Source organism: Hyposmocoma kahamanoa, unplaced genomic scaffold (genome assembly GCF_003589595.1).
Source record: "Hyposmocoma kahamanoa isolate Upper Pololo Valley unplaced genomic scaffold, ASM358959v1 66, whole genome shotgun sequence".
In the NCBI taxonomy this organism is placed as follows: domain Eukaryota; kingdom Metazoa; phylum Arthropoda; class Insecta; order Lepidoptera; family Cosmopterigidae; genus Hyposmocoma; species Hyposmocoma kahamanoa.
The window spans coordinates 1,854,699-1,869,572 of record NW_020653854.1 but is presented as its reverse complement, the minus strand read 5'-3'; the positions used below and the strand labels follow the sequence as shown (position 1 = coordinate 1,869,572).

Here is a 14,874-nt window from a genome sequence, read left to right as displayed (position 1 = left end):
ACTATTACGTTTTAACTTAAATGAGCGTCCCGGGGACGCGGATGAGACTGGCTTGAATTTGGCCTACGACGCGGCCCGCGCGGCGGCCGGGCGGTTGTATTATTCGGAAGAATTTTAATGTTTATATCCACTAGTAAATAGAATTCAGATTTGCCATTAATGTACACGAAGGCGTCGGTAATTGGGCGGCCGCGCGAAAAGTTTCTTCTCGTGTAACTGGGCTGTCATTCCACCTATTGTATATTTTCGATCAAATAATTTAACACATTTATATTACACAGGAATGCGATGGACTTGTATTGGCGAGAGAATACCTTCAATGGGAGCTGAGTGAGGAAAACACATTCCGTATGTCTAGCATACAAAAAAGTATTGCGGCTAGATGTCAACAGGTACTACATGCATGCTATTTGACTCTACTAATTTTATATGCAGCTGGAACATTTTAAGCATAGCCTGGGCATAGTATAAGCATAGATAATATAATATTATACTAGTGCAGATACCCACTCTCATACAAGGAAATGTCGCACTCGTAACTCCGTTTATTCGGATGCTTATTTTGATTCGTAACGGTGGTCCATAGATGGTACCAAGTTAATCCGCGATGTGATTGTAATAATATTCGAAAAAGCCAAATAGATGACTTGTCAAGGTTTTGCTCTTGGTCAGGCGTTGATTATACAGGGTGTAACCCAAAAGCTGCAGTGGAAATTCAACGTCGTAGAGAGTTACTATCAAATCGTGACTAATTAAATTATTTTATTTTAAAAAATTAAGAAAATTAGTCGATATCCGTAATAAAATCGTGCTCTAACATCACTAACCTGACACAACCACTTAATTTGAAGTTATTAACATTTTTATACAATAAGATTTGTTTTTGAGTAATAAAAAGAAATGGCTATCGACTCTGTCGGTCGAATGACCGACTTGACATGACTGATGACAGAATTGTCATTGATATCTCGTGTTGTTCTTCTACGCCTTGTATTCAACAGTTTCGGAATAATCATAGTAATGGCATTTCTAAATAATTCCGAATATTGTAAAATGATGCTGTGCGTGGGAGAAGCAGACGGAAGCTTAGACCACGCCCGCGGGCGTTAACCGCGAAACATTTATTGATGGTAGACTAAAAAGCCGAGAGCCTGCTTTCGAAATATGGTTTTGAGGGGTCAAACTACTGGCTCAATGCCGGGTGATGATAGGCTAGAAGGTGTTCGTGATCCTGACATAGAAGAGGCGATGTTGGACCATTTCGAAAATAATCCGGGGGCCGACCTTAAAATGCGCTATAATATTTGTGACATGTGCTTAGAAGTTTTGTAAGTAAATAAATGACAAAACCTATCTATCTATCGTTCAGTCATATTTTCTATATATTTTTTAAGTTTTTTTCGAGTTGTTATGTTAACAAACTTTAAAACATAATTTGACTTATTCCCATAACTGCGACTGTTCTATGATTAGATAGGGCGTACTATAGGTTTCCAGAACTGGCCACTTACATAAACAATATTTAAAAAGTAATTACAACATTTGGGTAGTGAATTCCACAGCGTAGAGTAAAAGTGTAAAAAAATAACAATAGTAGTAAAAAATTTATGTATATAATACGATAAAACTCTAATTTATATTACCATGGTTTAAATGTATACTATATCATAAACGTATTTTGCTACGCCCTTACAGGGTCTCACATGTAGTTCCTAGCATAGTTCTTAGTTTGAGTACTATAACATTTAAGATTACATGTGAAATGCAAATAAATAAAAACAAAATTTAAAAAAAACTCGTTTGCGCTGAAATCACAAATTAGAAATCTGAAATAGTACATCGCCAACAACTGACCTGTGTTGTACATCTCCGTATATTCCAAAAATATTCTACGAGTATATTTATTGTAATAAAAATAATATCTCGAACAATGGGAGGCCCATAAGGTGGTGTGGGAAAAATAGCAAAACATCTAATTACAAAACAAACTGAATCACATTTCATTGGTAATTAAATATTAAATATATAATTTTTAAATTTTCGTTCATTATGGCAAAGCTGAAAATAAACTGATCGATTTGAAGTGAAACAATTGACGACATCCGTCAATTGTTTCGAATTCGAGCTGGCCAATCGGAGCTCAGTTGTCACCGTATTGATTTGGCAGAATCAAAAAATATTAAATGACATTTCGTCTCTATTTCTGATTATAATGTATTCTCCGTATCGGGGTGATTAACTAATAATAAGAGTAAATTAATTACCTCATTAGTTAAAGACACTCTTTAGGGTATAAATATAAAATTTCATGTAATTGTCATCATTGGTATTCCAGTTATCAATACGAGAAGACAACTACAATGACAGACGCCACAATGTTGACGAAAATCGAGCACCGCGCAGTGATTAAATTCCTTACAAAACAAGGAAAGACTCAAAAAGTTATTCATGAAGAAATGGTGGCTGTTAATCAAGATTCTGCTCCTTCATTATCTACTATTCAGAAGTGGTCTAGTGAATTTAAACAGGGTAGAGAGAGTATTGAAGACGATTCCCGTGCTGGAGGGCCGGTAAATGCCACTTCTGAAGAAAACGTCAAAATTGTCGAGAAACTTGTATTGGAAGATGCCCGTATCAGAGTGAAAACATTAGCAGAATAGACTAAGTTATCCGTGGGTATCATTCACACTATCCTTCATGAACATCTGAATCTTTCAAAAGTCAGTGCAAGATGGGTGCCGCGAATGCTCACACCGCTTCAGAAACAAGTTCGAGTTGAGTGCAGTAAGGGGTTTATGGAGCTCTGTAGCGAAAATCCGAGTGGAATTTTTGAACGCATTGTCACCGGTGATGAAACGTGGGTTCATCACTATGATCCTGAGAGTATGCAAGAGTCCATGCAGTGGCATAAAAAAGGAACAGACCCACCGAAGAAGTTTAAAGTCTGCCCAACCGCCGGAAAACTCATGGCCACATTGTTTTGGGATTTTAAGGGAATTTTACTTATCGAATACACAAAAATGGGTCAAAGTATTACTGCCGCAGGTTACGCAAACAGCCTACGCAATTTGAAGGACGCTATAAAGGAAAAAAGACCTGGAAAAGTGACCGCTGGTGTCTTGCTTCTTCACGACAACGCGCCGGTTCACACAGGGCGCGTTGCCAAGGCTGCTGTGAGGGATTGTGGATTTGAAGAAATCACTCATCCACCCTACAGCCCTAACCTGGCCCCCAGTGATTACTTTTTGTTCCCAAACCTAAAGAAAGATCTTCGGGGTAAGCATTTTTCCGACGATGAAGAGTTGAAGGACGCAATTAATGAACATTTTTCAGGCAAAGAGGAAAAATATTTTTTCGAGGGCATCGAACAGTTATTTGCCCGATCAAATAAGTGTATTGAGGCTATGGGAGACTATATTGAAAAATAAATTTTATTTAGAATTGTTTGCCTATTATTTCATACCTATACCGAGAACACATTGAACGCCCCTCGTATACTCGATGATATCTAACGTCAGAGTCATTGACAACGTTAATAATAAAGTTTCTTTTTTCGTTGTCATAACCACATCAGTAAATAACACGGTAACATATATACACGACAACAGCGTTCGGATATATTCGTAGATTCCGAGTTTTACCGATGTGCAATATATATAACCTGATACTGTACTGCATTTGACAATAGTACCTATTTTAAGCAATCGTTGCTGCCGAGTGGACTAAGTAATAGTGGTAATAGGTACGAGATTTTAAGACCTCAGTATGTAATGATTGCATACAATACTTTTTCTAAACAGAGTCAATATTTTGCTAACAATCCATGACAAAAACTCAAACAAAGGCCAAACATTGGCTGAGTACCGCTTTTTTATATTTTAACCTATATTTTTTTTATAAGTGATATAGGTTTAAGACCCAGTTACAAAGCCTTTATGCCAATCCAAAGACTGTGAGCGTTTTTAGATATTTTGGGGGTGTACAGGGTGGTAGAGATTCGCTCGGCTAGCTGGTGCCCCTTACTACGTCCAGAAATCAAACGACGAAACTTGGTGAAGATGTGGTTTATTGTACAACAGCTTACAATCTGGCTTATAATACAATGGTGTCCAATAAAAGATATTCGTCCCGTTGGATGCCAGCGCGGCGCAGAGCCCGCGACAAGTCCTGGTGGGTGCGAATGTTACAAAAAGACACTCGCTCAGAGGAGTTCCTGTAACCGCTTCCTTTCCTTCCGTTCCTGGAATTGCGCTTTCTACGCCAATGCCATCTAGCGGTGATCATGGGGACTATTGTTACAAACTAGTAAGAGAAGAGGTGATTAGCTTAGGGAAAATTTTAACACCGCGATTCAGAAATTGAGTTTTCTACGCCAATGCCATCTAGCGGTGAACTTGGGAACTGTTTTCACTGTTTTTTGAAATTTAATGAATTGTTTAAATACAGTAGGGAGTTATAATATAAAAGTAACGGGACTTACTCGCGTAGTATTTTAGTCGGAAGCGGTCCGACTAGTTTCGACCATAATCGATGGTCTTCTTCAGGGGTTGAGGACGAGATGTTAGTGGTAACGACGTGGTGAGCTCTGTGCGCTGGACTGTTCTCGGCAACAATCCTACGGACAGCAGTAGCGAAGAAGAGTTCCAGGACGCGCTGACGCAACGTATCAGCCTCCCGAGTTCCCCGCTGCGGACTGCGTCATCGGCGCGCGCGCAGAGATTATGGTCGAAACTAGTCTGACTGCTTCCGACTAAAATACTTCGCGAGTAATTCCCGTTACTTTTAATGTGTGATAACCGTGTTAGTTTTCAGTAGGGAGTGTCACAGACAAAATTTTGATTCGGAAAAAAGAGCGCTTTTGTGATATGGTTTATGAAATTATAATTGACAGTTCAAAATTCAGGAGTAGAAAAAAGTTATTTCAATGCAGCACGAGAGTACGGGAATTAATACCTTTTTCTTTTCCAATTATGTTTACAACCTGTAGGTACAAGTATAATAGTAATGTGACAACCATACGCTCCGAACGATGTGTAGACATTGCGGCGTAGAATAGACGGGAGTTGCACTACTTGTGTTATTTATTATACCTTTAAGTAGGGTTTTTAACTTTTCTTTGTATAATATTTGTTCATTATTATTCGAGAATTAAAAATTTGGCAATACATAATTATACATATTGCAAAATGTGTTACAGGTTGGCAAACCACTATTTTTGTCAGGCGGAGTCCTGTCAAATACCGTACAAACTGGAGAATTAGTATGCAACGAAATAGCAGATGTGACTAACGCGCTTTTTGATGGAGTTACCGGATTTATGCTGTTAAAAGCTTTCGATATAAATTATGCTATAAAAGCTGTAAAAACTTTGAACGAAATATGTTGTACAGTGGAACCGTTGATTTTTAAGAAAAGTCAATTTTGGAGACTTAGTACCGAGGTAGACAACAATTTTTATTTTCAATTATAAAGAAACAATACTAGGAATTGCTAAGACGCGACTTAAAATAAGAAAAAAAATATCATAAATAACGGTAATTGATTAGTACATACTTTAAAAAAAAAAAAAATTTATTGGAAGACGACTGTTATCTTATAGAACAAAGACTTAAATCAAAAGAGTCTAAAGAAGGTTACTACGACACCTGACGTACCTGACTCATGACGTAAACTGTTATGTAATGCCCGGCTTGAGCACTTTGGCATGCAAACTTTGAATGGTAGCAGAAATACTTTGTTTCTTACATAAAACTATGAACGGGATGATAGACTGCCCGTCTATTCTTAACAAATTTAGTTTGCGAGTACCTCCACGTCCGCCTTGACGTGGACTTGGACTTGATTCCATGTCCGTTTCTGTACAACGAATGTAGGAAAGCATTCGCCAGTCCCCCGCCTGACTAGTTTACATAACCAAGTGTCCGGTGAAGATGAAACTGTTGACATATTTTGTGATACACTATACAAATTTAAGGAAAGAACATTGTTGTAGTCTAGTTTAGTCAATTAATTTATTGGATTTAAATTATTATTATTATAATTATTGTTAACTTTAGTTTCATTTTATGGGTAGAGATTTTTTTTGTACATTGCAATGTATATTTTTAAGTGCATGTTGTGGTTGCTATGAAATTGCAACTATCTGTTAATTAATAAGTATTTATTGTATTGTGCAATCCTTAATAAATAAATAACGGTGAGGAGCTAATAGAGACACTGTAAATTGAACTTAATGAGCCATAATTTATAACTATATTGACAAAATCACAATCACTGATAAAATAAATACCTACTCGCCAAAACACAAATAACTAATTAATAATTATCACGTATTGCCATTGACTTACAAATAAATGGACGACGGGTCTAATACAAAAACCACGAAAAAAATGTCCCAAGTCAACCTATTTAAACGTAGTGACATTTCAAGGAATATGAAAAAGCTAAAACGTTGAATTTAAATTGTAATGTCATCGCAGTACTGTCTAATTTTGCTTGCTTCGCTGTCAGTCGAACAAACGAAGACTAAAGCGTGAATGACGCTCTGTATACGATTTTAACGCCCTATAAGTTCGGACACTTTTTAGCGCGGACCCGACGTCCATATAATTGTAAGTCAATGCGTATTGCAATACGATGGTTACTATTATTTAGTTTTTTTACTACTACAAGTAATATTTTTCAGATAAAAGTACCAGTGAATAACGCAGAAGCTGCATTGATGTCCGCAGCAATGGTTGCGAATATTATAGACGCACGAGTAATTATCATGCCGACTGTATCTGGCCGAACTGCGAAGGCTTTGTTGTGGTTACGGCCTTCGGCGTTGATTATCACCGTTAGCACTAACCCAAGGACAACAAGATTCTTGTTCACGTACAGGAACATCATACCGCTTATGTTTACTGGTAAAGCCGTAAATCATACAATATTTACATAATTAGTAGCAGTCGAGCTCCTTGTGAAAGATATCCAGGGAAGTACTGCTGCCTTACCTATGTCTGCCGGCAAGCAGTATTGCCACTGTATTCCAATTTCGAAGGGTACAGGAGCTGGTGAAATCACAGTCACATGAGACTTGTCAACTTATGTCTCAGGGTGATGGGCCCAGGGAAGGTGCCCCTCAGATCTTTGCGATTTAAAACTCTGAGTGGTACTGCAACTGTTATGGACAGGCGTGTAGCTTACCATCAGGCGCGCGACTTGTCCGTTCCGTCACTTGATATTATAAAAAATAATAATAATCAAACCTCTTAAGACAATTTCAATATCTTGCAGTAATTGCACGTAGATAAACTGCTCTAAGTAATACATATTAACTTTTATATATAACTAACCACGGATTGTTCCCAACCTTCAGGCTTACTGAACAGTAGTGGTGGCAGGTCTTTGTCTTCGCAAATACAGACACGAAGTTGTCAGGGATAAGTGTGACAGATAAATGAAAATGTCAGAATCAAGTCATCACCAGCAGTTAATATCTAGCTTTGATTAGTTGTGTCGAGTACAGAATTGGGATGATATTATTTGATCCTCAGAGATATAATTGATCTATTGTAAATGTTCACTTTTTTAAATAAACGATGTTTTCTACAATAATTTAAAATAATAATCGCCCAGTCACACGAGGAGAAAGCTTCGCGCGGTCGCCGCGCGGCGAACGCCCACACTTTCACGTACATTAATGGCGAATCTGAGTTCTATTTACTAGGCAACAACATTTAAGTTGAATAATATAACCGACTGCACGGGCCGCCGCATAGATCAAATTCAAGCCAGACCCGCCCGCGTGCCCGGGACGCTTATTTAAGTTAAAACGTAAGAGCTAAATAGAGTGTATTTTGCCATGACAGACGCACGCGGTCGCGGCAACGCGGACTCCGCTCGGGGGCCTCGCGGGGTGAGGCGATGAAATGCTCGTGTCGAATAAATGCGATCTAACGCACACACTCAACATAATCCTGCAGTGGGGAAACCCTGTGTCGCGGGTACCATGGACACACACATAGACAACCACACATTACACCCAAACTCACGAAAGAAATAAATGTAGGCAGTACGAGTATTTACATATACATAATTTTAATAAGAAAGAAGATATCCATAATATTAACCTTAGAGCTAAGTCCAAACTCATGGTATCACGATTTCGTTTAACCAAGGTAAACAACTCTTTTATGGGGAACTGTATGATTCTGGAGCATATATGAAGTTTATCATTTCCTAAGTTTAAAAACTACATTAAAAATATTTTGATCCAAAAATCATATTACAAAATTGAAGACTACGTGTTAGATAAAGATGTATGGCAAGACGACACGGCTCCAGAATCCAAACAAATTTGATTCAAAGCGTATCGCATAGCATTTAAGTTTATTTGAAAAGAGCAATCCCTAGAGTTTCTTGCTCGTTCTTCTCAGGGAGGTCAGCGTTTTCAAGTGTAAATTTATTTTACCTATGAAATAAATAATCTTTGGCTTTGACTTTCACTTCTCCCAGCCCGGGAATCGAACATTGGACCTCTACGTGGCATTCCGGCGTGGTAACTGTTCGGCCACGGAGGAGTTACGTTTGATATATACTTATGTATATTATTAACTTCTTTCTAGTAGTTGATCTATGGATAAATTGTAAATAAACTGCATTCAAGGTAACACCATCATTAAGTTTAAGCATACTAAATTAATATTTGAAAGTCACAAATAATATTCGATCCTCTTCATATAGGTCAAATTTTGGTTGCGCCCTCCATTCAATAGGTTAGGTTAGTACATGAACCTCGGGGCTGCGCTGGGCGCGGCCAGCCGCTGGTGGAGGCAAGGACGAGCGATAGCGTACCCTTACCTCCACCTGCAGCGGAGAGTAGGAAGACCCCGGGGGTTTGGTGCAGTCGGGCTGATTCCCTTCAAGGTTCAGCCCAGTCCCACATAACCCCGGCGCCGCCCCCGCTGGGCCGGGGTATCTGTAAGCAGATTCCCTCGGTGAATAAAAAAAACGTTAGTATATGAAGAAGCAGCACAAGCCGAGCGAGAGAAGCCAGGGTGCCAACGGCCGGCGAGTGCCAGAAGTGAATTTTTCTGAAAAAAACCTGAAAAAATTTCAGGATTTTTAATGCTCATTTGTCAAAGTTATTTTATACAAATCACCTCAGAACAGATTGAAGTATACATTGAATTATTTTTTATGTCTCAGACAAAAAGTCCCAATCATTAAAAAAGATGGCCGTTTAGATTTTTGTCTGCTGCTTTTGCAAATTTAAAATGATCATTTAAATACATGCCTACAAAATTTCCATTTTTAATTTTTTTTTACCGCAGAAATAATGTTTTAACATTGTTATATCATACTTTCAGGTCAACCGGACAGACATTGGGCCAAAACAGTACATAGCCGCGCAGTCTATGCTCTGGACTTTGCAATATCGAGAGGTTACCTCATACACGGTGATATGTACGTGACATTACAGAGATCAATCGAAGGTATCACATATTGTGATATGGTCAGGATCTTTAAAGTTACTACAAGTGGCAGACATATGTTACAGTAAGTATCTTAATGGTTATTAATATATCAGTGCGTCCAGTGAGAAACGGAATAAGACGAGTTATGCCCTTTTGTTTTTAATGCACCACTGGCTTCAGCGTGATCGATTACATAACATATCAATAGGACATCTCGCTAGCAGTCTCCTAACGTCGTGTTTCTTATTGCACTAAGGGCATAACTCACTGTTTTAAAGGCATAATTTTAGTTATCGGGCATTTTTTACGAGTTTAAAGGTACAAGTGGTCTCAACTCAAAAAATATATGCAAGTTTAACGAATAAGTACAAATATATTTTTACATAAAGACACTTCGTATTGTACCATAATGACTAGCAAAAAAAATAGGACTAAAAGCGACTATTGCCTTATTCCACAATGTACATAAAAGTATAACTGAGCATTCCGTTTGTTCCACTGGACACGATTGGTCGTACCCGCAACCATATCGTGTTGCTATTGGTTAATACTTCGCAACAGAAAACTTGTCGTTTTATTCCTTTTATTTATGAATGTGGTTAGTATCATATGTATTGTTATACGTGGGGCGCACTGTAAGTAATATTATAATAATATTATAAATGGTCAGAAATGAATTTATTGTTTCTCAAAATATTCTCCGTTAGTCAAAAGTCACAAGGTGCCAGGTCGGGACTGTACGCGGGATGGCTCATAAAGTCAACGTTGTTCACCTTCAAAAATTCATTTGTCTGCCTGGCTATGTGAGAACTGGCATTATCGTGGTGCAAGATAATACGGCGTTTCCGTTATTTTTCGGAGTTTGTCAATAACTTTCGGCAAGCAAATGGTCGTGTACCAATCACTATTCACGATAGAACGATTCTTCAAAGCAGCAGGAGCCACGTGTCCAATTTTATTAAAAAAAAACAATCATCCCCTTAGAGCACTTTGCACGCGCGCCACTTTGGTTTGTTTCGGCTCATCTCGAAAGACCCATACGCTCGATTGCTGCTTTGTTTTGGGATCGTAACTATAAATCCATGTATCGTCCTGTTACTATGTCCTGCACCAAATCTGACGCCTCTTCGTTGAATCTAGCAAACATGACATTGCACCAAGTGACGCGATCCGTTTTTTGAGCCTCAGTCAAATTATGTGCGATCCACCGAGAGCACAGCTCTTTCACACCCAAATGTTTGTGTAGTATTGATTGTATTTGACTCATGCCTATGCCTAACATGCCCGAATCTCATGGTATGTCACAAGCCTGTCTGTTTTAATCAAACGGCGCACAGCATCCATGTTTTTGTTGTTCACAGCAGTGGACGGGCGACCATCACGAAATTCGTCACTGAGATTCACACGACCGCGTTTGAATGCTGCAAACCAGCTATAAATAGTCGTCTTGCATGGTGCTTGACTGCCAAAAGCAGGTTGAAACCGAGCGAAACTCTGCTAAGCAGTTAAATTACACTTATACTGTTAAGTCGTAGAAAATCATACTACGAACATTTTCACGAGTTAAATCCATGGTGATGTAGACAACCAATTTCTAAAATGACGCCACAATGTAAGAACAAGTAACAGTCCGATGAATCAAACTGTATTCTACAGCCAAAGAGATCCATTTTCAAATGTTGTAATCACTTTTTAAAAATTGTTTATGTAAGTGGCCAGTTCAGGAAACTTATAGTGCGCCCTATGTAATCATAGAACAGTCGCAGTTAAGGGAATAAATCGAATTATGTTTTAAAGTTTGTTAACATAAGACATATTATTACCGTTAAGCATTCAAAAACAAGGACGCAACTCGAAAAAAACTTAAAGAATATATAGAAAATATGACTGAATGTTTAACCAATACCCGTTAAATGAAAGCTTAGATGTACACCTAAAGCTAAAAATCATAAAAAGTACTAATATTAATTCGAACTACCAATAATCAATAAAAGTATGGTTTTTGCCTCTCCTGAAAAGTGCCAATTTTGAGTTATTCCCTTTTTCACTGGAGGCACTGATATAAGGGGAGACCGGGTCTGGTAGTTCCCGGGGTAAGTTGTTCTCACAGCAATAACTTTGCAAGGAATATGTGATGCGCGTCGTTAAAGCGTCAGGTGATGCGTCTTGTCGGCTGCCATTTCAGTTACTCTAGCGACGACGTGTGGCTATGTGTGTAGCTACGTGCGTGGAGCTGTCAAAACATCACGTAAGTAAATTTTTCTTGTTTAAATTTTTTGGTCTGTCTTTGTTTATTATGGGCCGATTCAGACGTAACTTTTCTTAATTGTAGTGACATTAGTAAGGAATCTTATTGTTTGAGTATTTTTTTGATTGATTCTATTACTTTGCCGGTATGTCAGTCTTCGTATAAAAACGTAATTTGGGGCTATAAGTTCTCCCTCGAAAGGCTGGTTGTTCCTAGGAACAACTTCCCCAATTGACCTGCAATCATACTTAATATTTTTATGACCATTTTTCTTTAAGGATGCCAAACTACAAACGGGCTCATGTCAAATATTTAAACAAGATGATAGAGTCACTTATGAGTGTCTTAACTGTGATTCAGATGAAGAAATGAGCGTTGAATAATATTACTGATGAATAAGAATGTAGTTGTTTTTTTTAAGTTAGTTGTGCATAATATAAACATTACGTACGTACAATATTATAAAATAGGTGGTTTTATTTAAGAAAATCTTTGTTATTCTGTCATAATCCAGGCGGAACAATTTGCCTCAAAGGCGGAACAACGCGCCCCAAAGCGGGGCTGAATGTTCCGCTCCGAAATTTGTCAAAAATTAGCCTCTATCAAAAAGACTATTGACATTATATTATTATTGTAGAAGTACTATACTATTACCAAAAACCGATAAACATTTGTTCAACATTTCCACATGTTGAAAATCAAATTCTTCATTTTCAGTATAAACCTGCAAGTTATTTGAAAATCAGAACGTTCAGCCCCGCTCTCCCCTACACTGTTTCATATTGCATGTATACTTCGTTTCAATCCATTTTCAACAAAATGTAAACAAACAAGTCACTGACCCGACCTTAGACGGTTTAGTGAAGGTCAATTGTAATGCCAACTACAAATCGATTAATTAATTGAATGAATCGATTTGTTTAATTGAGTCATACTAGCGGTTTCCCCTACATAATAATAACCTATATATAAAGCTACAAGTTTACTCACTGATAGAAATAGAACGCATACTTCCCGATATGGTGGAAAAAACATATTTATGTCATTGTACGCGGATACGATCCAAAGCAAAGAATCCAATATGAGAGGACCTGAATGTGGAAAATATAAAAGAGTGATCAACGGCCTGCAAAAACTATAATATATGGCGAGAATATTTGTGCCTTTTTATGAGGTACACACTGGACAATTTTCGCCAGAATGAAAAAATGATCGGAATTCAAGTAACAAGATGGCCGCCATACAAAATTCAAAGTCGTTTATCACGGAGACTATAGAGATAGGTAGTAGGTGCTCAAAGGAATGTCATAGAGGGTAATACTGGTCAATTGCCTGGGTTAAAAAAAATCAAGATGACGAATTCAAAATGTGGGCCGACGAAAAACTTGGTTCGATTCGGCTGAAAATTGGCATACGGGGGTGTTTATGTGTGCTTAATCATAATTTGGAATCAAAAGTTTTATTCGCCATTTTTTAATATGGCTGCTATATAATCGTTTTGCTTCATTAAAAATTGCTGCCGAAGTATTTTTTGCTTGACGTAATTGATTGATCATAATTGCTTACAGATGTCCAGAAGAATATAGTTTTGCAACTAAAAAGGAAGATAATGACGATGATGAAAAAAACCATAAAACAATAGATAGAAATGGTGATACAGAAAACGATACCAAAGGTAAAGATGAAGGAAAACCAAAAAAGGCAAGTTAGCCTGAAACGGGTAAAGCTGAATTGATTGATCATGACAACGCTGCTAACTTAGGAGTTCGTTTGGAAAATGATACTAATTAATTATATAATATTATACAATGTTTTCGTTTTATTTAACAAACGTGAAACCTGCAAGCCTTCATCAACGCAGTTGTCAGTAGTGTAAGAAATTTAAATTATTTAATTAAAAAACCGACCTCAAAAGTCATTCATCCCCTAGTTTGCCATCTTCAAATTTAAATGGAACCACATCTGAGGTACTTTCTTCCCAACAAAAAAAGAATCATCAAAATCGGTTCACAAACGCTATCGCGTAACATACATACAAAAAAAAAATACAGTCGTATTGAGAACCTCCTCCTTTTTTGATGTCGGTTAATAACGGATAACTCGCGTATTTAAGTCGAGTTTTTGCTCGACATGTTTTGAACCAATTAGTGGTCCTTAATCATGAGATTCCGCAGCGGTGACTCAACGCAATAGTTTCTGCAGAATAAACATGCCTGTGCAATGTCACATTCGGTTGATTTTCGCTTTTGCTAATGCCACATCCCTTATTGCTGCAGCGATGTATTTTTATTAATAATTAATTGTTCTCACTGTCAATATTTTATATGTACTTCCCTTTGACAACCAAATCATGTACCTCACACCCGTAGAGGATGGAAAAATGCTTACCGCATGTACTGCGAAATTAACAGAGTTGGCATTTAAGATGACGTTACATATTGTCGATTCCCGTGTTTGGCACAGACCAATGTAATGCTATCTCTTTATGCTAACGACTGCACACAGTAGTTTGTTTATATTTTCAATGTCGAAATCTTAGAGACAAATTGGTTTCTATATGTCACGTCTGATTTATATATGTCAACATAACATGTCCTTTGGTTTCCATAGTCTAAGGAATAAACGGTGATTTGTGCCTCTACCTTAGACTACCATAAAATTATAGTGGCATTTATCACTAGCGATCACGTAAAATGTCTATACACAAAATGTCGTTTCTTCTTGTGACCGCTAGAGGCGCTGTATAATTTGCCGTACAAAACTGTGAAGCAATACGCGATTGCTAACGATAACTGTCATTCGTAGTAGAGCCATTAATGTCTTAAGGAAGTCACCACACACCGCAATAAACGAAAAACCTTTTGTGCTATCGACAAGTACCACTGTGGTACTAGTGAGACTTTTTTCCCACCAGTACCACCATTTGAAATGACGATTCAAGGTTCTACTAATGAGAAATCTTCCCTTCATCGAAAAAAAGAGAAATTTTTGTACGCATATTAGGAGTAAAGTGGATAGGTAAGTAAAAGAACGCACAACTTCTTTTTCACACTTCGTTGCCACTAGTACCACCGAATAGTTACACTGGGGCGCTAGTGAAACTTTTTTTCCCACTAGTATTATGCTGCATCACACGGAAGTAACTAGTATTTATTTGGTCTTTAC

At 37.8% G+C, this 14,874-nt stretch overlaps 1 protein-coding gene across 1 annotated transcript; it reads left to right on the top strand.

Annotated features, from left to right (window-relative positions):
• The first annotated feature begins 297 nt into the window (after positions 1-297).
• On the top strand, positions 298-13,428 carry LOC113231944 (pyruvate kinase-like). Its single transcript, XM_026466498.1, has 5 exons — positions 298-392; positions 5,198-5,440; positions 6,686-6,908; positions 9,354-9,543; positions 13,278-13,428. Exons 1-5 carry the CDS (start codon positions 351-353, stop codon positions 13,417-13,419), a joined length of 840 nt encoding a protein of 279 aa, XP_026322283.1. The 5' UTR covers positions 298-350; the 3' UTR covers positions 13,420-13,428.
• The last annotated feature ends 1,446 nt before the right edge of the window (positions 13,429-14,874 follow it).